This window comes from Schistocerca nitens, chromosome 6 (assembly GCF_023898315.1).
Source record: "Schistocerca nitens isolate TAMUIC-IGC-003100 chromosome 6, iqSchNite1.1, whole genome shotgun sequence".
Classification (NCBI taxonomy): domain Eukaryota; kingdom Metazoa; phylum Arthropoda; class Insecta; order Orthoptera; family Acrididae; genus Schistocerca; species Schistocerca nitens.
The window spans coordinates 456080969-456102714 of NC_064619.1; the positions used below are offsets into that span (position 1 = coordinate 456080969).

General features: G+C 37.2%; 1 protein-coding gene across 3 annotated transcripts in view; it reads right to left on the reverse strand.

Annotated features, from left to right (window-relative positions):
- The window catches only part of LOC126262350 (F-box/WD repeat-containing protein 9-like), a 131117-nt gene that overhangs the window by 46743 nt on the left and 62628 nt on the right, over positions 1-21746 (reverse strand). For all 3 annotated transcript variants that reach the window (XM_049958925.1, XM_049958923.1, XM_049958924.1), the window contains exon 6: positions 10517-10808. In XM_049958925.1, coding sequence (XP_049814882.1) covers positions 10517-10808 — 292 coding nt within the window. The remainder of the gene's footprint in view (positions 1-10516; positions 10809-21746) is intronic.

The following is a 21746-nucleotide window of genomic DNA, read 5'->3' on the forward strand; positions in this document are numbered from 1 at the left end:
TTGGTTCAAGAATCATAAAAGAAGGTTGTATACTTGGAAGAATCCTGGAGATACTAAAAGGTATCAGATAGATTATATAATGGTAAGACAGAGATTTAGGAACCAGGTTTTAAATTGTAAGACATTTCCAGGGGCAGATGTGGATTCTGACCACAATCTATTGGTTATGAACTGCAGATTGAAACTGAAGAAACTGCAAAAAGGTGGGGATTTAAGGAGATGGGACCTGGATAAACTGAAAGAACCAGAGGTTGTAGAGAGTTTCTGGGAGAGCATAAGGTAACAATTGACAGGAATGGGGGAAAGAAATACTGTAGAAGAAGAATGGGTAGCTCTGAGGGATGAAGTAGTGACGGCAGCAGACAATCAAGTAGGTAAAGAGACGAGGGCTAATAGAAATCCTTGGGTAACAGAAGAAATATTGAATTTAGTTGATGAAAGGAGAAAATATAAAAATGCAGTAAATGAAGCAGGCAAAAAGGAATACAAACGTCTCAAAAATGAGATCGACAGGAAGTGCAAAATGGCTAAATGTAAGGATGTAGAGGCTTGTCTCACTAGGGGTAAGATAGATACTGCCTACAGGAAAATTAAAGAGACATTTGGAGAGAAGAGAACCACTTGTATGAATATCAAGAACTCAGATGGATACCCAGTTCTAAGCAAAGAAGGGAAGGCAGAAAGGTGGAAGGAGTATATAGAGGGTTTATACAAGGGCGATGCGCTTGAGGACAATATTATGGAAATGGAAGAGGGTGTAGATGAAGACGAAATGGGAGATAAGATACTGCGTGACGAGTTTGACAGAGCACTGAAAGACCTGAGTCGAAACAAGGCCCCGGGAGTAGACAACATTCCATTAGAACTACTGATGGCCTTGGGAGAGTCAGTCATAACAAAACTCCACCATCTGGTGAGCAAGATGTATGAGACAGGCGAAATACCCTCAGACTTCAAGAAGAATATAATAATTCCAATCCCAAAGAAAGCAGGTGTTGACAGATGTGAAAATTACCGAACTATCAGTTTAATAAGTCACAGCTGCAAAATACTAACGCGAATTCTTTACAGACGAATGGAAAAACTGGTAGAAGCGGACCTCGGGGAAGATCAGTTTGGATTCCGTAGAAATGTTGGAACACGTGAGGCAATACTAACCTTACGACTTATCTTAGAAGAAAGATTAAGAAAAGGCAAACCTACGTTTCTAGCTTTTGTAGACTTAGAGAAAGCTTTTGACAATGTTAACTGGAATACTCTCTTTCAAATTCTGAAGGTGGCAGGGGTAAAATACAGGGAGCAAAAGGCTATTTACAATTTGTACAGAAAGCGGATGGCAGTTATAAGAATCGAGGGGCATGAAAGGGAAGCAGTGGTTGGGAAGGGAGTGAGACAGGGTTGTAGCTTCTCCCAGATGCTATTCAATCTGTATACTGAGCAAGCAGTAAAGGAAACACAAGAAAAATTCAGAGTAGGTATTAAAATCCATGGAGAAGAAATAAAAACTTTGAGGTTGGCTGATGATATTGTAATTCTGTCAAAGACAGTAAAGGACTTGGAAGAGCAGTTGAACGGAATGGACAGTGTCTTGAAAGGAGGATATAAGATGAACATCAACAAAAGCAAAATGAGGATAATGCTCCCAAAATAGCAAAACTCATTTACTACTTTGTGTGTCTCATTTCCTAATCTAATTCTCTCAGCATCACCTGATTTAATTTGACTATATTCCGCTAAAGGAACAAGACTTTTGGTTAGGGGAATACAGGGTTATAAATACAAAATCGAATAGGGGTAATGCAGGAGCAGGTTTAATAATGAATAAAAAAATAGGAGCGCAGGTAAGCTACTATGAACAGTATAGTGAACACATTATTGTAGCCAAGATAGACATGAAGCCCACACATATCACAGTAGTACAAGTTTAAATGCCAATTAGCTCTGCAGATAACGAAAAGATTGAAGAAATGTATGGCAAGATAAAAGAAATCATTCAGATAGTGAGGGGGGGACGAAAATTTAATAGTCATGGGGGACTGGAATTCAATAGTAGGAAAAGGAAGAGAAGGAAAAGTAGTAGATGAATATGGAACGGGGTAAGGAATGAAAGAACAAGCCACCTGGTGGAATTTTGCACAGAGCGTAACTTAATCTTAGCCAACACTTGGTTTAAGAATCATGAAAGAAGGTTGTACACGTGGAAGAGGCCAGGAGACACTGGAAGCTTTCAGATAGATTATATAATGGTAGGAACCAGGTTTTAAATGTTAAGACATTTCCAGCAGCAGATGTAGACTCTGACCACAATTTACTGGTTATGAACTGTAGACTAAAGCTGAAGAAACTGCAAAAAGGTGGGAATTTAAGGAGATGGGACCTGGATAAACTAAGAGAACCAGAGGTTTCAGAGAGAGCATTAGGGACTGATGGACAAGAACAGGGGAAAGAAATACAGTAGAAGAAGAATGGGTGGCTTTGTGAGATGAAATAATGAAGGCAACCGAGGACCAAGTAGGTAAAAAGACAAGGGCTAGTAGAAATTCTTGGGTAACAGGAGAGATATTGAATTTAATTAATGAAAGGACAATACACAAAAAGGCAGATGACAGAAGAGAATCAATATGGCAGAAGTGCAACCCTTCCACAAATTGCTGCAGATTTCAGTCCTGAGCCATCAACAAGTGTCAGCATGCGAATCATTCAACGAAACATCATCGATATGGGCTTTTGGAGTCAAAGGCCCACCCGTATACCCTTGATGGTTGCATGACACAAAGCTTTACGTATCGCCTGGGACCATCGTCACCGATATTAGACTGTTGATGACTGGAAACATGTTGCCTTGTCGAATGTGTCTCATTTCAAATTGTATCTAGCAGATGGATGTGTGCAGGTATGGAGACAATCTCCTGACTCCATGGACCCTGCATCTGAGCAGGGGACTGTTCAAGTTGGTGGAGGCTCCGTAATTGTGTGGGGCGTGTGCAGATGGAGTGATATGGGACCCCTGATACATCTAAATATGGCTCTGACAGGTGAAACGTACGTAAGCGTTCTGTCTGATCAACTGCATCCATTCATGTCCATTGTGCATGCTGATGGACTTGAGCAATTCCAGGACAATGTGACACCCCACATGTCCGGAATTGCTACAGGGTGGCTCCAGGAACACTCTTCTGAGTTTAAACACCTCTACTGGTCACCAAACTTCCCAAACATGAATATTACTGAGCATATCTGCGATGCCTTGCGATGTGCTGTTCAGAAGAGATTTCCACCCCTTCGTATTCTTATGGTTTTATGGACAGCCCTACAGGATTCATGGCGTCAATTCCCTCCAGCAATACTTCAGACATTAGTCAAGTCTCTGCCACATCGTGTTGTGGCACTTCTGTTTGCTCACGGAGGCCCTACTCGATGTTAGGCAAGTGTACCAGTTTCTTTGGCTCTTCAGTGTAACATGTTGCTGCCTATGAAATACAGCTAACATATCAAATTTTTCTTTAGACATGGGTGGAGGTCTCTGTCTGTTACCAGTCTCAACAAAACTGATCTGATGTAGCACATTCATTTGCGATCACACCATGCCACTGACAAAACCAGAGTGTAATATCCACAACATCCCTCATATTTCATAAACTGTTTAAGATATCAAAATAAGATTTTGGCAGACGATAGTACGCAAACAGGAGAGTATTTTGACATTTGGTTATTATGCAGAACTTCATTATCTACTGTGTTGTTTCACTAACTACAGACTTTTTCGACGAAAGAATATAACATTTAGGGGCCATTGATAGCTGACGAAACGAGACATGCCATGGGTTTTGGCACAATGTAAATGAAGACGTTACACATTTATTTTGTACCAAGGCTGTGCTTTTTTTGTAAGGTACTCACCTTACTTTTCCTCAGTTCCTCACTTAATTAACTTAATAAAGTACTGTCTCAGGATTCTCTCGCAACTGTGGCTACACAATATGTCAGTGAGGTGACACTCTGTAGACTCTGCTGTATTTTCGCAAAAGAAGCAAATTTTAATATGGCAACGAAAAAAAGTGTAAATTTTACTCAAAATTCACCAATTTCTTTTTAGATACTAACCAAAGCAGAGGTGACAGATCATTTTGAATAATCACCAAGCGAGTGTGGTTTGGAGTGTAGGCTTCAGTTTGGAATGACACTTCCCCTCCAGTGCTTGGCATTTCCCCTACAGTGTCTGCCGACAGCCCCCACCCCTACTGCTCTCCCCACACTTGCCCTACCAACTGCGCATGTACCGGCTACGATATTCTGCGTGGACTCTACCAGTTATAACTTTTTCTTTAATGAATCCATTGCCCTTGTACAAAACAGATTTAGATGTCTGATTATTTTACAAATGAGTTACTGTGTTAAATACCTGACATTAAATTTGGATTTTGTCATTAAGTATATAAATGAGGAAAAACTTTAGAACAGGTTTGGAATTATGCTTAAAGGTCGTAGGATGTCACTAAACGCTCACATTATGAAACACTGCACGAATATAGTCTAGGTAATCAGCACTGCATTTTAAGCAAAAGCAAATTTTTTGTGAACCTCAATGTTTATGATGTCATATCCCTTGAACAGTGTTTCATACAACGATATAATTTTGCAGTTACGTACAGTGATATATGGAGGTACTATCTGCAAAGTGTGTTGCAAATAGAGTTAGTAGTAAATAAGTAATAAATTAAAATGACATGCCTGATGAAGTTTTACTGTGAGCCATTTCAACTAGTAGCTAGTTTTTCATGCATCTAAATGTCTGTTACATTGTATCTCATGAACTACGTATTATACAATGATACAACTTTGCAGGGACATTTTGTGGTATATGTAGATGCTGTCTACAAACTTTGTGGTGAATTAAGTTGGTAGTAACAAAATAATAAATTAAAATGCCATATCTGATGCTGAAGTTTTACAGCACAGTCATCAAAAATGTAACAAGTGATAAACTTTTTTTCTTTCATTTTTAATTTTTTAGTAATTTGGTCAATAATCACACGAAATATTCAAAACCAAATTTCTGTTACTCTTGGATGCTGTCAGATAGGTAACCTGCAACTGGTTCTAGGATAGTCTCTTGTAGTACAGGTCTGATTCTGGGGACTGAGGAGGTCTTTGAAAAAATCCAAAATGGCAAATGTTTTACAAAAACAGATTTATCAGATGAATATCTTCTATTGGAACTGGATGATGAGTCCACTTGGACTATCTGAATACCAGATTAGCATTTGGCATAAGAAGTGTTCCTGCAATAAACCAGCAATTTGTGGAACAAATGACACATCTTGATGTACCAAATACTTGCATAATGTAACTGTCATAGGTAAAACTGAATGAGCACATGAAGATTTTGGATATGCTTTTCACACAACTAGAAGAAAATGGTTTCTGTTCTAATAGGAAAAAATGTGAATTCTTCTAGAATGAAGTGGAATAGCTGAGCTACATCACTTATGCAGGTGGACTCCCACCATTCAAAATGTTTGTGGAAACAATAAAAACTCTGCCTTGCCCAAAGAATATTTCATGGGGAAAGTACATTCATCAAAGGATATATTGAAAGCACAAGACCACTGCATCAATTTTGAAAGAGAAACACACAGATCAAATGGACCAAGCAAGAAAAAGCTGCATTTTTGAAGCCCTACTAGGAAATGAATCTTGTGCACTTTGACTCAAGTCAAATTGTGGTATTAGCTACTGATGCATCATTATATGGAATCAGAGCAGAATTGTCTCATAAGTATTCAGATGAATCAGAAAAATCCACTATTGTTGGTACCAATGCTTTAAATGAACATTAGGGCAGATAAGGCCAGAGTGAAAAAGAAGCACTATCTATACGAAATTTCACCAAAATCTGTATGGAAGATCGTTTAAATTGATCACAAGTCACAAGACTCTGGTTTCAATATTCCATCCAAGCAAACAGCTGCCAGTAATAACAGTTCAGAGACTATAAACATGGGCAATCACACTCATGTGATATAACTGTGAAATCTGAAACGGACCCACAGAAAAACATGACAATACTGATGGCTTTATCAAGGCCACCTGCTGGTCCAGATGAAAAATTCAACTTGTCTCAAGAATTATGCTTGCAGAAATAGATCAATTCATTTGCAATTGATCGCACACAATTTTGTGAAGTCATGAGCACTAAACATGATTGTACATTATGTGAAAAATGGATGGACAATCTATTAAACAAATGAAAAAAAGCTTTGCAGCCTCATTCAAAAAAAAAAAAAAAACTATGCCATTCGCACCAGCCACAGCTTGTTAATTCTTCTGAAAAATTTTACATTGGTTTTTATACCCAAGACAGAAAAGTTTTAAGAAACTTCATTATGGACACTGGGGCATTGCAAAAATGAAACAAACGGCTAGAAGATATTGCTGGAGGGCAAAGATGAACAAAGAAATTGGTTCAAGTGTGAACTTCTAAAATGGATTTTAAAAACTGCTCCCAAGCAACAGAACCATGGGAAAGGATGTACACTGATTACACTTGGCCATTCTGGAAAGCACAATGGTTTGTAACTGTGGACGCATACTCACAGTTCCCATATATGTCTGACATTATGTCAACGACTACAGATGATCCAATAAAGGCAATCCAAAAAGTCTTTCCATAGAAAGATAGTTTCTAACAATGGGACACAATATGTATAAATGGAATTCAGAGATTTCTGTGGCAATAATGACGCATGAGCTCCATTTAAGCACACTTCAAATGATGAAGCAGAAAGCTTAGTCACAAATTTCAAAAAATCCACGGAGAAGGCTTACTGAAGAGGAGAGAACAAGGAAGATGCTCTGTAGAAAATGCTGACTTTTATCGCACAACTCCAAATCCAATAACTGGAAAATCACCTGCTGAACCACTTCACAACCATCAGCCAAGAATCACATTGTAACTTATCCTTCCATCAAAAGATGAGGCAAGGCTAAAGAAGAGTTTGTAGTTCCACATTGGTTACCGTTGGCAGTGTAATTAAACAGCTGGGAAATATGACGTACATCATGAAACTGCCTCACGGAACTGTCAAAAGGCATCAAAATTAACTCTGAAAACACAGAATATTGAAGAATAGTGCCCAACACAGAACTGAAAATGAATGGAACTTAATTCAATTGCTTCCTTATCCAGTAGTAGAACAGGATGAAACTGGATATTACTTCATGCATTGAACCGGAAATTACAGAGACTGAGGCGAGACCAACAAAACTTAAGAGATAAAAAATCATTCGTCAAAATGTGGATTTCTACAGCCCATTCTGACCTTAACTGGGGATGGAATGTTACACCTGAACTTTTCAACATTTTAACAGAATTTATAAGCATTCATGTAAGTGCAATGATTGTCTGTTTTGTAATTAGTTTTTTATTTGTTGTGTGCACATATGTTACAATATTATTATAAAGACTTGCTGCTTTGTTTTCCATGTTAATAAACATGTTTATTAATATACCAGCAGCTTCAAGAATTACAACTAACATAGCCACTAACCAAAAGTCATATTTAGAATCCCATGATGTAAGACCATTCTTACCCTGAATAAAAGTGTTAAACAAACCCTTAAGCAATATTTGTTTTATAAAAATCAGCATTTGCCACTGATTCCAGCCGATTAAAAATGTACCTTCCTCAAAGCCCAAGATCCACTTGTTGTCTAGGTATCTGTCATTGCTACTAAATTACTTAGAAGCACCCTCAACATCACAACACAAAAGAGAAAATTTACATTGATCATGTGGAAATAGTGAGAAGGTATTTTTTTCACCTTTTTATCTAGTAAACTCAGTTTTTTGTTGTCATCCTTTTGGAATTCATCTTTTGCATCACCATTATCCCCACATTGTACATCATCATCAGTTTTCAATGCTATTTTTTCTGTGTTAGATGAATAACAACAAATTTCAGTAGTCATTTCATTTTTTGTCCCATTATCTATACACAATATATTGCAGGTTGTACCCAACTACACTTCTGAAAATTACTTTTCAATAAATGAACTCTTCAGCTCCTAACGTTTCGTCCAGAGCTGCGCTGGACATCTTCAGAGGGGTGTTTCTCCTCCGGTGAGTCTTGCCGACTGTCAGCAAGACTCACCGGAGGAGAAACACCCCTCTGAAGATGTCCAGCGCAGCTCTGGACGAAACGTTAGGAGCTGAAGAGTTTCATGGACCACGACCTTACATCCCGGAAGGTTTACCAGAAGATATGTCATCCGGTCGTGAAAGCCTTCATACTATGAAATGATTTCTTAGCTTCTTGTTCACCAGCATTTGACTGAAAAGTGGAACTAGGGTATTCTGTTTTTTCTATCAGTTGAAACTGTTTCAAAAATTAACTCAAGTAAAAATTTAATGGCTATAACCAGTGCAGAGATTGTATTTTAATCAACTTTTTTTTAACTTTACTTAATGTTGCCATTTCTAGATACTTTATCAACTTCCTTAAACTGGCAATACAGCTAACTTTTCACAGTGTTCCAAAATCGATGTCATAGCTTCTCAAAATTAATGGGTAAGTAAACCTGTCCTTGACAGATACAATTTGGCATTCCACACTAAAAACTTATTTTGTCTGATAGTTTTTTCTTTTTCATTTATTTCTCCTGACATGATTCCGCTAGCACTAATCATTATTAACACATGAATCTGCACCATATATTTAAAATCCACACAGTCACATACTACTACACCCAGCAAGCAAACTGGCTCTCAAGAAAACTGATAGTAAACCTCACAGATATACAGGCAAAAACAGCGCCAAGTCATTCAGTTGATAACAGGAGAGTACTCAAAATTTGTAGGAAAAATGTTTCAAATTCCACACAAACTTCTTATTATTACCACAGATACAAACTCTAATGTTTAACAGAACAAAAGAACAGACTAAGCAACTCACATGTTCCGCATGAACGTAGTTTCTTCCTGAAAAAATAAAAACTGTTCTGCTTCTCTGTTGTGTCATTTGTCTTGTCAGCAAGGAAACCTGTAAATCCTTCATTCGAATCCCACACAAGTAACATATAATGGGTAATTCAAAAAGAAAAAACAGATTTCAACTGTTAATTACAGACAAAATGCAAAAGATAGAAACACATTGCGCATATAACTGGACAGAGGAAGATTCAGTTTTGACACAGCTCCATTGTTGTTTGTTTGTAACAACATGGCAACTACACTGCAAGAGAAATCATTTTACAAGTTGGAATTTGCGCGAAGTCAATCCACTGTTCCAGTGCAAAGTGCACTCCGCCATTGATTCTGCAGGAAGCCAGTCGCCCCTGCAAAAGCAGATATATGACTGGCATACAAAATTCTTGGAAGCTGGTTGCTTATGAAATGGGAAGAGCACTGGTCGGTCATTGATGTCTGCTGAAAATGTTGAGTGTATCTGAGATGTGTTCATACAGAGCCCATAGAAGTCCACAAGATGGGCAGGCCAAGAACTTCAACTTCATGTTCTGAAGCAACTTCTGCATATGAAGCCCTAAAAGTTGCAGTTACTGCAGCAACTGCATCCTGGCAACCATAACAGAAGGTATGAAATTTGCATTTCAATTCTTCAGCATATGTCAGAGGATACTTTTTTCAAATGACTCATATTTTCAGAGAAATTAACTTTCCATCTGTCAGGTACAGTAATCGCCATAATGTAAGAATTTGGGAGTCACAAAATCCAGGCATCGTCATCGAAGATGAAAGAGACTCACCGAAACAGAGTGTTTTGTGCCATTTGTGTTCACAAAGTTTATGGACCTTTCTTTTTTGGGGAGGAAACTGTGACAGGAATTTAATATCTGGACATGCTGCAAAATTGATTGTTTCTTCAATTTAACAACGATTCCAAAGATTTCATTTTAATGCACAACAGCACCCTGCCTCATTTCTCCTTGAAGTGCTGTGTTATCTTAACAACACTATCCTACAGTGCTAGACTGGAAGAGGTGGACAATAAGATCTTGTTCATTGCTTTTGGCCTCCCAGGTCACCAGGCCTCACACCTTGCTATTTTTTTCTATGGGGATACATAAAAGACAGTGTCTTTGTCTCACCTATGGTAGCTACTCTTCAAGAGCTGAGAAACTGAACTGTTGGAGCTGTCAGTTCAATAAGCAGCGGCCTGTTGATTTGCGGAATGAAATGGACTACCATTCTGATGTTTCTTGAGCAACACACCATGCTCACATTGAGTATACAGTATAGAGTCTATGAGAACATAAAACTTTGTACTTCACTCTACCCATGGACATGCACGATTCGTTTCAATTAGTTCGTCCGTAAATAACAATTGAAATCTGTTCTTTCTTTTTGAATCACCCTGTACACTAAATTTAAAAGATTTGTAGTTTATAGATATCTCCCGGATATGTAAGCCCTGGGAAAGCCTGAAATTTAAATCTCATACCCAGCAAATAGTACTCATTACTCAATCTGTTTTTATCATAACATTCTCAGAATTACCTTGATTTGGCTGGACTCTGGAAAACATTCAGACAATATAAGTTGGGCGAGGGGGCTGTCAGGACTGCGGAGATCAGTGGTAACTAAACGACCCTCTTCACTGGCAGAGACGAGAACATTCTCGCCCCAAGAAGCTAACCCGAGAGCAGCACGATGATGGGGCCGCAGCAGAGATGCAGGTCCATCTCCAGAACATCTGGTATCTACCAACGCCACATGACCTGTATACTGGCCACAGGCCAACACTGACGAATGAGTGATCTGTGTTAATGAGAGAACGGCTGCCTTCAACCTGTAACATCCATATCATATTTATTAATAGGAAAGCTATGAAGGAAAGATAACATAAGAAAATATATAAAGATAATTTCTTATTTTCTGAAAATCTCTCTTTTCATACAGCAAAAGACATTTTGTAGCTGATGTTAAAGAGTTCCCACACAATTCATCCAATAAAACAGAAATCAGACTTTTTAACAAAGAAGTAAGGAGGGCTGCTCATCACAAGGAGGCAGGAAAGGTAGTTTTGAATGTGGTCATGAAGCAAAATAATTTCTGAAATGTCCTGGCAGATTAAAACTGTGTGCTCAACTGGGACTCAAACCAGGACCTTTGCCTTTCTTGGGCAAGTGCTCTACTGACTGAATTATCCAAGCATGACTCACAGCCATACTTTTGCCAGTTCCTCATCTCCTACCCTTCCAACTTCACAGTAGTTCTCCTGTGAAAACTGCAGGACTAGCAGTCCTGGAAGTCAGGATATTACAGAGACATGACGTAGCCACACTTTGATGGCTGTTTCTGGAATGAATTTTTTACTGTGAAGAGAAGATTGTGCTGATATGAAACTTCCTGACACATGAAAACTGTATGCCAGACCAGAACTCGAACCCATGTCCTTTGCCTTTCATGATCTACTAACTGAGCTGCCTGGGCATGACTCATAACCCATCCTCACAGCTTTACTTCCACCAGTATCTCTTCTACTACCTTCCAAACTTCTCCAAAGTTCATCATGTGAAACTTGCAGGACTAGCACCCTTGGAAGAAAGGATATTGCAGAGGTGTGGTACTGGCAGAAATAAAGCTGTGAGGATGTGTTGTGAGTCTTGCTTGGGTAGCTCAGTCAATAGAGCACTGGCCTGTGCAAGACAAGGTCCCAGGTTTGAGTCCCAGTCCGGTACACAGTTTTAATCTGCCAGGAAGTTTCATATTAGTGCACACTCCACTGCAGAGGAAAAGTTTCATTCTGAAGGCCCTGTTTGGAAGGATCTGAATGCTGCTGCCTCATCTCTATAAGCAGAGCTCCTTCAAACAGTAGTTTACTCCTGAAGAAGATGATGGAACAGCTGCTGAAAGCTCAAGAATTTTACTTTTAAATGATGAAGCTACAACACAAAAAAATTTTATTTGGGAAGGTACTATCTTACAACATGTGTAGCTACACAACGCAGTATCCACGCAAACTGAATCAAGGGAGTTTTGACAATGATCTTTGGTATTTCCGTTTTTTGGGAAATGTAGTCAGTCGACCTTATCACTGTAAGTTCCTCAGAAAAGAAACAACATCGAAACAGGAATAGCTGCTCTCCCCCACACTCTAACCAAGAATTTACTGTTGCTTTGTTGTAAAATGGATTTTAGCTATCCTTATTTAGTATACATACGATGGGCAATGATTTTAAACTTGGCAGAAAAGATCAACTAAACATGCAGCCTTTGTGGAAATTATTAATAATAAGTTATTTGTCCTCCCAATCAATAAAATAAGATTTTCCTCCTCTAATGCAGAATTTAGGTTTTAGTTATTATATAAGTTCCACTGTTTTGCTACGTCACAGTTTTGATAGATCTAGGTACAAAGGAAACCAATATCCTATCTTTAAGAGAACATCATTACAATGTCCAATCGCTACTAATAAAATTGACAAACTTAAAATTCTTCTATATAACAAACTTACAGTTATAACAACAACATGGAAAGGATAAATTGCTACTCACCATAAAGAGGAGGTGTTGAGTCACAGACAGGCACAATGAAAAAACTACTAAAATATTAATGCTTTCACAGTCCATTTGCAGTAGAAAACACACATATACCTCAACACAAGAACAGCTCACACACACACGTCCACTGTCTCAGGGCACTAGAACCAGGCTGTGACTGTCCGACTGAGCAGCAATTCCCAAATCTTACCTGCTTGTTGGCATGTTCTTCACAAAAAACACTATATTTGAAGTTATATTTTAGGCATGATTATACGAATCCACAGGACTTAGTCTTGCACTGAAAATGATCACTCTGTGATTGAAATCGATATGCAATTTAAAAAAATAAAAAAGAAGTTTCAAATTTATACGACCAATGCTGGAGTTTCCCTTCTTTACAATGCCCAGTCACATGTTTGTGAGGTGGGCTTGTGTGAATGTGTGTGTGTTTTCTACTGCAGAAGAAGGACTGTTCGAAAGTTTTAATATTTTAGCAGTCTGTTTCATTGTGCCTGCCTGAGAGTAAATACCTCCTCTCTAAGGTGAATAGCAATTTATCCTTCCAATATTGCTGTTATTCCATCCAGACTTCCCACTGTTTGAAAACTTAGAGGTATGTCATTCAGAGCATATCAGAACATTGGCTTAAATCAGATGTAATTCAGAGTGTGTCACTACCAAATTTCCAATTATGTGATCAGTATTCTAGAACAAAGCACAAACACTGTGGAATATCAATCATCAGCAAATGTCACACAGAATTTATCGCTTAGTGAACTGAATGTTAGGAAATATTTTTGAGCTAGTTGTCATTCAACTTATCAAAGAAAATCTTATAACTCTCACTATCTACTGTTCTCGTCAGGGAGATTTTAAGTAGTTCATGAATAAACTTGAGCTTTTTCTAAACAAAATAACAAAATGGAAGTGTGATATAATAAGCTCTGGAAACACTGATTTCCTCACCAAAAGTGACAAGAAGGATGCACTTCTGAATCTTATGAAAACATGCAATTTCCAAAACAAAGTAGACACCTCCATTAGAATTAGATTTAACTCACAAACAGTTTCGGATCAGGTTATTGTAAATGAGACCAAACTCTCCATAATAATGCAGAGTTCAGTGAATACCTAAACAAATACTAATGATCAATGTAAATACTGATCAATTAAGTAACACCAGAACAGAAGCCATTTGTAGATTTTTCAGTCAGGAGAATATCAACTTCTTCAACAACCTACTAAGTTGAGGAAAGTGGATAAATATTTTTGAAGTAGCAGACATAAATGAAAATTTTACCATATTCATAGATTTGTTAAGTCACTATTCCCAAACTGTTTTTCCTCTGAAAATTGTAACTAGTAAAATAAAGGCCTGTATAAATAACTGGAATACAACAGGAATAAGGACCTCTTGCCTGGAAAAAAAAAGATTTCTACACAATATGTATACACAAAACACATGCAAGATGGCATCCGGTATTGAAGTGTGTATAAATCATTTAGTGCAAACAAATTTCTCTCTGTCTGTAAAGTGCATCTTATGTCCTAAAATTGTTATTAAAGGAATATGAATTAATTCTACATTAAAAAATGGTACCATACAGTATGTTTTGGTGATATTAATTTAAATTACTCAAATTGTGAGTGTGGCATGTTTATGTGCAAAGGGCATCAGTCCACAATTGAAATATTCACTAGTGGACGAACAGAAGGTGTATTGACTTCTCTATGGTCTGATGTGGAATTGTGTGAACAGTATTCTGAAATGCTTAAAAAATGATGCAAAGCTTTTGCTGCAATTTAGGTGGTGTTACTAATGACAACAGTCATGAACATGTTACGCCAATGAAGCTAGTGTATTGTAAACAGAGTGAAAACGTGTCTTTCAACAGTAAACAATCATGCCATGATGCAAAGTCTTCGTAGCAATTTAGACAGTATTACTAATGACAACAGTTGTGAACATGTTAGGTTAATGAAGTTAGTGTGTTGCAAATAGTGTGAAAACACTTATCATTCAGCAAGAAATAGCCATGCAATCGAGGCAGAAATTAGTGCAAGGAAATGTGAAATACCTACTAAACACAGAAGGCTTCACACAATCATGTTCTTAAGAATACTGTGTTCAATACATGGAGTGAAAGAAGACAGAGCTACCTTCAGGTACAGCAAACTTTACAAACAAACATGTGCAAATAAATATGAATTTCAATTCACAAATTTCCAGATTCAATGTAATTATGTGGCCTGATAGCCATGGGCATGGCCTTGCTGGGATCTTATGTGGCGATTTTCATGTAAATGCTGCTTCCATTGTAAAACATTGGGCACTTTTGGAAAACTCACAAGAGACATTCATGCTGAAAATCTCTTCAGTTGGTTACAATGTACAGTAATTATTGGGGGTGCTAATGATGTGTAGAAAAACAAATTATTCAAAGCCATTAACAATTTGAAATAAATTCTGTACTCTACTAGGAGAGCACCAGTAATTGTCATTGGAAGTCCTCATGGACATGACCTTATAGCCACTTCTATTGTGAATGATGAAATCATCAAAGCCAATAGACAGTTTGAAACAAATTTGCAAAGCATTCCGGGACTCAACATTTCTTACCTGTAGATTCCCTTTAGAGAGAACACTTTACACAACATGGTCTACATCTAAATATTAAGGGTAAAACATTACTATGCCATAAAATCTGAGACATCACAAATTCATTAGGAAGATACAAGGAGAGACCCCCCATTACTCTCCCACATCCGACTTCCCAGTCAACAGCAGCTCCACTGCACTGCAAGCATCATCTTTAGAAGCAACAGGCCAGCTTACACCATTGTCACCAAAAACAACAGAATCAACTAAACCACACGAAGCAGTAAAAACCACCCGCCTGTCAAACAAAAGAAGAGTGTCACCACCAGGTTACTATAAGGATTTATTACTGAAGCAGCGACCAAACACTGAGGTGAGCAGTGTGACATTTCCCAAGAACAATATATCACATGCAGTTTTTTACAAGAATGTTCAGGGTATAACCAGTAATATTGCTGAATTAGAAGTACTTTTGCTTGACCAGTTAAACGATATTTCAGTTTTATGTGTAAGTGAAGATTGGTTACAGGAAAACCAATCTTGTACTGCTAGAACAACAGGATTTGAATTTGTTAGTAGCTTCTGTAGAGAAACTCCACTATTCCAAGCAGTTGCAAGAATAACGGAAAAACAAGATCAGTGCAGCCTATAGTGACAACCGACACACCGAAGAATGGAATAATGAGTTTAAGACCAAAACGACCTTCAAGAATGAACCAGGATTTTTTTCTACCCCAGAACAGGAAAAGTTGCAATATAGAACTTTCAACAAATCTGCAGACAACCAACTTCTCTACGACCAGTTCGATAAAACAAACTGTAAGTGTAACTAAATCTAGGATCCCATCAAATTCTTTTCAAGTTATGAATCTAAATATTCAGTCTCTAAGAAATAAATACCTTGAACTAGAAGTTGCTTTAGATGAGTTTAATACTGAGTGCTTGTGTCTTTTGGAGCATTGGTGTAGGGAATTTGAATTAAACAACGTCATCATACACCCTTTTAGACTAGCTAGCTCTTACTGTAGGGAAAATGCCAGAAGTGGTGGTGTCTGTATTTATACAAAAAGAGGGATAAAATTCAAAAGGAGAAGTGATATTGAAAAGTTAAGAGTAGAAAATCATTTTGAAGCAGCTGCTATTGAGTTGTATGGTAAGCAAAGGAAAATGATAGTAATAATTGTGTACAGGTCACCATGTGGAGATGTAGATAAATTTTTTTCAAAACTAGAAATTATGTTAAACATTGGGTACAATGAAAAAGCTACTGTGCTTCTTTGTGGGGATTTTAACATAAATCTTACGTGCAATAGTATGGTTAAAGATAAATTTCTGAATATTTTACAGAGTTTTAACATGTTACCCCATGTAATAGGTCCTACCCAAATAACACACACATCACAGACCCTCATAGATAATATATTCTCAAACATAGATTCCAATGAAGGGGAGGTAAATAACACTGACCTTGGTTTATCTGATCACAATGCTCTTGTGCTTACCGTTCCCCCAATGCCTGCGAAAAAACATCTTGCCACACTTATAAAAGAATTTTTTCTAAAGAAAACTGCACACATTTTGTTAACTGTCTAACCAATGAAAGCTGGACAGATGTGAAATCAGAATCAAGTGCATATAATGCATATAATACCTTTTCTTCTATATTCATGTCACTATTTGAAATGTGTTTCCCTAAGAAGTTAGTGAGGCCCAAGTCTTCAGAATAAAAAGCACACAAACCTTGGATAACTACAGGCATTAGGACTTCCAGTGTAACCATGAAAAGACTGAATCAAGAAATTAAAACTTGCTCAGATCCACAGTTTGTAGAATATGTAAAAACATACAGAAAAGTATACCGAAAAGCAATAGCAAAGGCAAATTTAATCAGTAACTCAGACAACAAACCACAAACTATATGGGACATTGTGAGGAATGAAACTACTACCTTGGGAGAAGAGGAAGAAATAATACTCAAAAGCAGTGAAAACTGCAATATAGAAAAGAAGGAAATGGCAATCTATATTAATAATTATTTTTTAAATGTACCACATTCACTAAACTTAAACTTCACAAAACAAAAAATAATACATGCTCCAAGGGTTGCCTGCAGCATGAATATTCCTTCAACAAATGAACAGGAAGTAATTAGAGTGATTAGAAGCATAAAACCAAAAATGGCAGCAGGTGTTGATGAAGTACCAGTTTCAAACATTAAGGACTGCAGTGCAGATTGCAAAACCTGTAGCACATATTGCAAATTTATCCTTTAGTGAAGGTGTGTTTCCTCAGCGACTGAAGATCTCAAAAGTGAGGCCACTATTTAAAAATGGAGAGACAGACATAAAATAGAAAACTACCGTCACATATCACTTCTTCCTGCTTCCTCCAAAATATTAGAGAAACTGATGAAATTGAGAGTAACTAGTTACCGAGACAATAATAAACTTTGGAATAGTAATAAACATGGTTTTTGTGCAAAACGAAGCACAGAAACTGCAGTCATAGACTACACTCAAGAAATAATTAAAAATTTGGAGAGAAACAAAAGTGTAGTAGGAATCAATTTAGATCTATCTAGAGCTTTTGATACGGTCTGCTATGAAATCCTCCTTGATAAGCTGGAGGCAGTAGGTATTAGAGGAAGAGTTAAGATGTGGTTTGAGTCATATCTCAAAAACAGATCTCAGATTGTAGAGCTCATCACTGTAAATTCAAATCAAAAAATAAGGTTAGTTTCAGAAGCAAAAGAAGTTCCTTTAGGAGTACCCCAGGGCAGCATCTTAGGGCCACTACTCTTTCTCATATATGTCAATGATTTACAGTTACAATATGATACAGCCAAAATTGTACTATATGCAGATGACACAAGTCTGACAGTGAGCGACTTTAAAAACTCGTTACAGTCAACTACTGACAAAATCCTAAGAAGTATTGAGACTTGGTTCAGTGCAAATAAACTTACACTCAATGCAAAGAAAATTACATCTAGAACTGGATGACAGACTAATAAAGAGAGTGCATTTTGCAAAAGTGTTAGGAATGCATATAGATGAAGCTATGAATTGGAAATACCATGTAAAATTTCTTACACACAGACTTAACTCAGCCTGCTTTGCACTGAGAGTTATTGCAAATGTTTGCACTCTAGAAAGCATCAGAATGGCATACTTTGGGTACTTTCATTCAGTTGTCTTATTTGGAAAAGTGTTCTGGGACAGCTCAAAATCTAATTTGAAAGACATTTTTATTTTACAAAAACGGGCTGTTGGAATAATTACCCACAGTCCGACACAAGCTCACTGCAGACCTCTTTTCAAAAAGTTAGGAATACTTACTCTGCCATCAGTCTATATACTTAAATGTGTACTCTTAACCAAAGCTAATCTAAGCAATCTCCACACAAATGCACACTGTCACAACTACAACACAAGGAACAAGAATGATCCCCACATAGAACAAGTGAGAAGAACATAAACTCAGAAGCATGTAAGCCACATGGGCATTAAGCTCTATAATGCACTGCCTCAGTACATTAAAGATTTAAAGGACAATACAAATTTTAAATTGGAACTTAGAAAATTTTTAATTGATAAATGTTGCTACTCAATAAATGAATATCTTGAAGACCAAGAAAATTACTTTACAAACTAACCTCCAAAATTTTCTATCTTTGTTTGTTTCAGCTTTTATTATACTTTACTATCTATAGCACTAGTTTTTTATTGTTACTGAGAAACAAATTACTATAAACCATTTATGTGGAAAGAAACTGTAAGTTTGCTGTCATTTATTATAGACAATTTCATTTTGTACATTCTATATTTTAATTTCTGTGTATGACAAATCCAATTGTAGACAATTTCATTTTGTATATTCTATATTGTTAATTTCTATGTATGACAAGTCCAATTTCATTTGTACGATGACACAAATAATAAATAAAAAAATAAAATAAATATCCACATAATTTATCACCCATTGTCCATGAATACACAAAACTTGGAAAGACCACTAAAACGACAGTTGATCAAATATTTTTAAACTTTAAAACATTTGATCATAATGTAGAAGTGACTGATACTGGATTCTCGGATAATGAAGCAACAAAATTTAGTGTAAATAATGTATACAACACAAATTTTAGGAAAAGTGACAAGATGTATAAATGAGGACAACATTACAATTTTTAATTCAGTGTTAAAAAATTCAATCGGGGATTTACATAAATGTGACAATGCAGATACGAAGTTTGAGTCATTTTTAGCTCATCACAGGGTAACTATGAAATTGCATTCCCTCTTAAGAAAATTAAAGCAAAAACCAGGACTAACACTTGAATAACACAGAGGATAAGATAATCTTCGGAGCAACTTAGGAAGTTAATTAAAACAGCTAGGCCAAATCCAGCTCTGAAACAGTATGTGAACTGTCACAGAAAAGTGTACAAGAAAGTTGTTACAGCAGCAAGAAAATTAAACAATGAATCATGTATCAACAGAAACGAGGGTAACAAAGAAATGAAATCAATTGAAAATGTGATAACAGGGTTGCCGCAAGTGAAACTCCCTGACATTTCCCTGATTTCCACACAAGTTTTAACATTTTTTCCCTGACAAATTTTGAGCTCTCAAGTGTAAGTAAAGACATAAGCTGAAAAAAAAAAAAAAATTGCAAGGACTTCTGCATTTCTAAATGTGTGAGCAAAAATCTCAAGTACAAATATCAGCATCTTTTGTAATGAACAGTTTTTAGGTGGATAAAGTGAAACATATTTGGTGACAAAAATACACATTTCGTTGGAGTCACAAGACAGATTTAAAATACCTTCACTGCTTTCAGAAATAACGTCAGAAAAAAGTAGGACTCTTGAAAGAAATGTATAAGGTGGGGAAGAATTGTGTAAACCAGCACTATAGGTGACTGCAAATAAAATGTTGGTTCTACTATGTAAGTTATTGTCAGTTATTACCCACTGTGTTATGTCTATTATTCTACAGGTTTTGTGCGATTTTTCTTTCAAGAAATACACGAGTACATAGCATACAAACTGCCAGCGACTGCTGCAATTTTCTTCTTCTTATTGTTCATGCTTTCTGATATATAAACTACTTTTGAAGTGCCAAAATGTACTAGAATAAATAAAATGTCTATATAACACCACACTGTACCGTGTACTTGCAGTGACACGGTCACAATTCCTCAAATCCATCACCCACGGCCTCTGGCCTGCCAAGGAGCACCACAGTCCTGGGTCCACAGATAAACCATGAAAATCCACCTCATTACGCCACACACAGACAGACCCAGCCTGTAGGCAGATTGGTGAGACTAGATCTGACAGGCAGTTCCTGCAAATTTGTGGGAAACTATGGGCTTCAGATTGGCAGGCCCATCTGTTACAGAGACCCACAGAAATGGCCTACAGTTTTAGCCCTTTGTGGAAGTCCACTCGTGTGGCCAGCTATTCACGTGCCACAGACACCGTGTCAATAAAATGAAACAGTGGTGATCACTCACGCGACAGATAAGTTGTGCAATACTCTGAGAATCGATACTAATGAGGACAGGTAGCAATTCACTGTAAAAAATATCACTGAGCCACAGACAGGCACATACAAAAGACAATCACACTCTCACAACTAAATTTTTGGCTATAGCCTTTTCCAGAAAATGAGAGCGTGCACACATTCACACAATTACTCAGACACAACTCACAAGCAATGACCACCGTCTCCGGCTGCTGTGTCAACAATCTCTGAGAATCAGTTCCAAACAAATCACTCCTCACGCCTCCCTGCCTCTCATCAGCAGCTGCTAGGCTAGCAGCAAGCACTGGTGGCAGCACTGACTGCAAGCTGAGGGGTGGAAAGGGCAGAAGCAGTAGGAATGAGGGAGTACGGCAGCGGTGCACGTACTTAGCTGCGCCAGCCAGAGACGAAGCATGAAATCTCAGTAAACAAACAATTTCACGCTACTGAGACAAAATTGAGATTTTTCCAGTGTTTTCTCAAATTTCCCAGATATTTCCCTGTTACGTTTGAAATTCCCTGATTTCCAGAACTTGTGGCAACCCCCGATAAATACAAACTTAGGCAGAAGCAGAGCAAAAAACATCAACATTGTTCTTAAAAGTAAGGGCAAAACTATAAAGGATTCTTTACAAATTGCCATTATATTCATTAGACACTATAAAAGTATAGAACAAAATCTTATAAAAAACCAAACTCAAATAAAGGCTATCATAACATCTCTGTGAATCCCAAAACTATGTTTTTGTACCCTGTGACAGTACAAGAGGCAGAGAATGCAATCACCAAACTAAAAAATAAATTTTCCTGTGGTACAGATGGCATTTCAAATAAAGTAATCAAACACAGCAAATATATCTTTCCTCTGCTTGTTGATATGCTTAGTGCTTCTTTCAACACTGGTGCTTTCTCTAGAGAACTTAAACTACCAGTAAAAAAACCATTAGACAAAAACCGCGATCCTTATGATGTAGAAAACTACAGACCTTTATCAAAGTTGTCTTGCTTCTCAAAAATTTTTGAAGGAATAGTGTATGAAACACTCTCTGCTTTTTTTTTTAATAAAAATGGAATACTTGTCAATGAACAAAATGGTTTTAGAAGAAGAAAA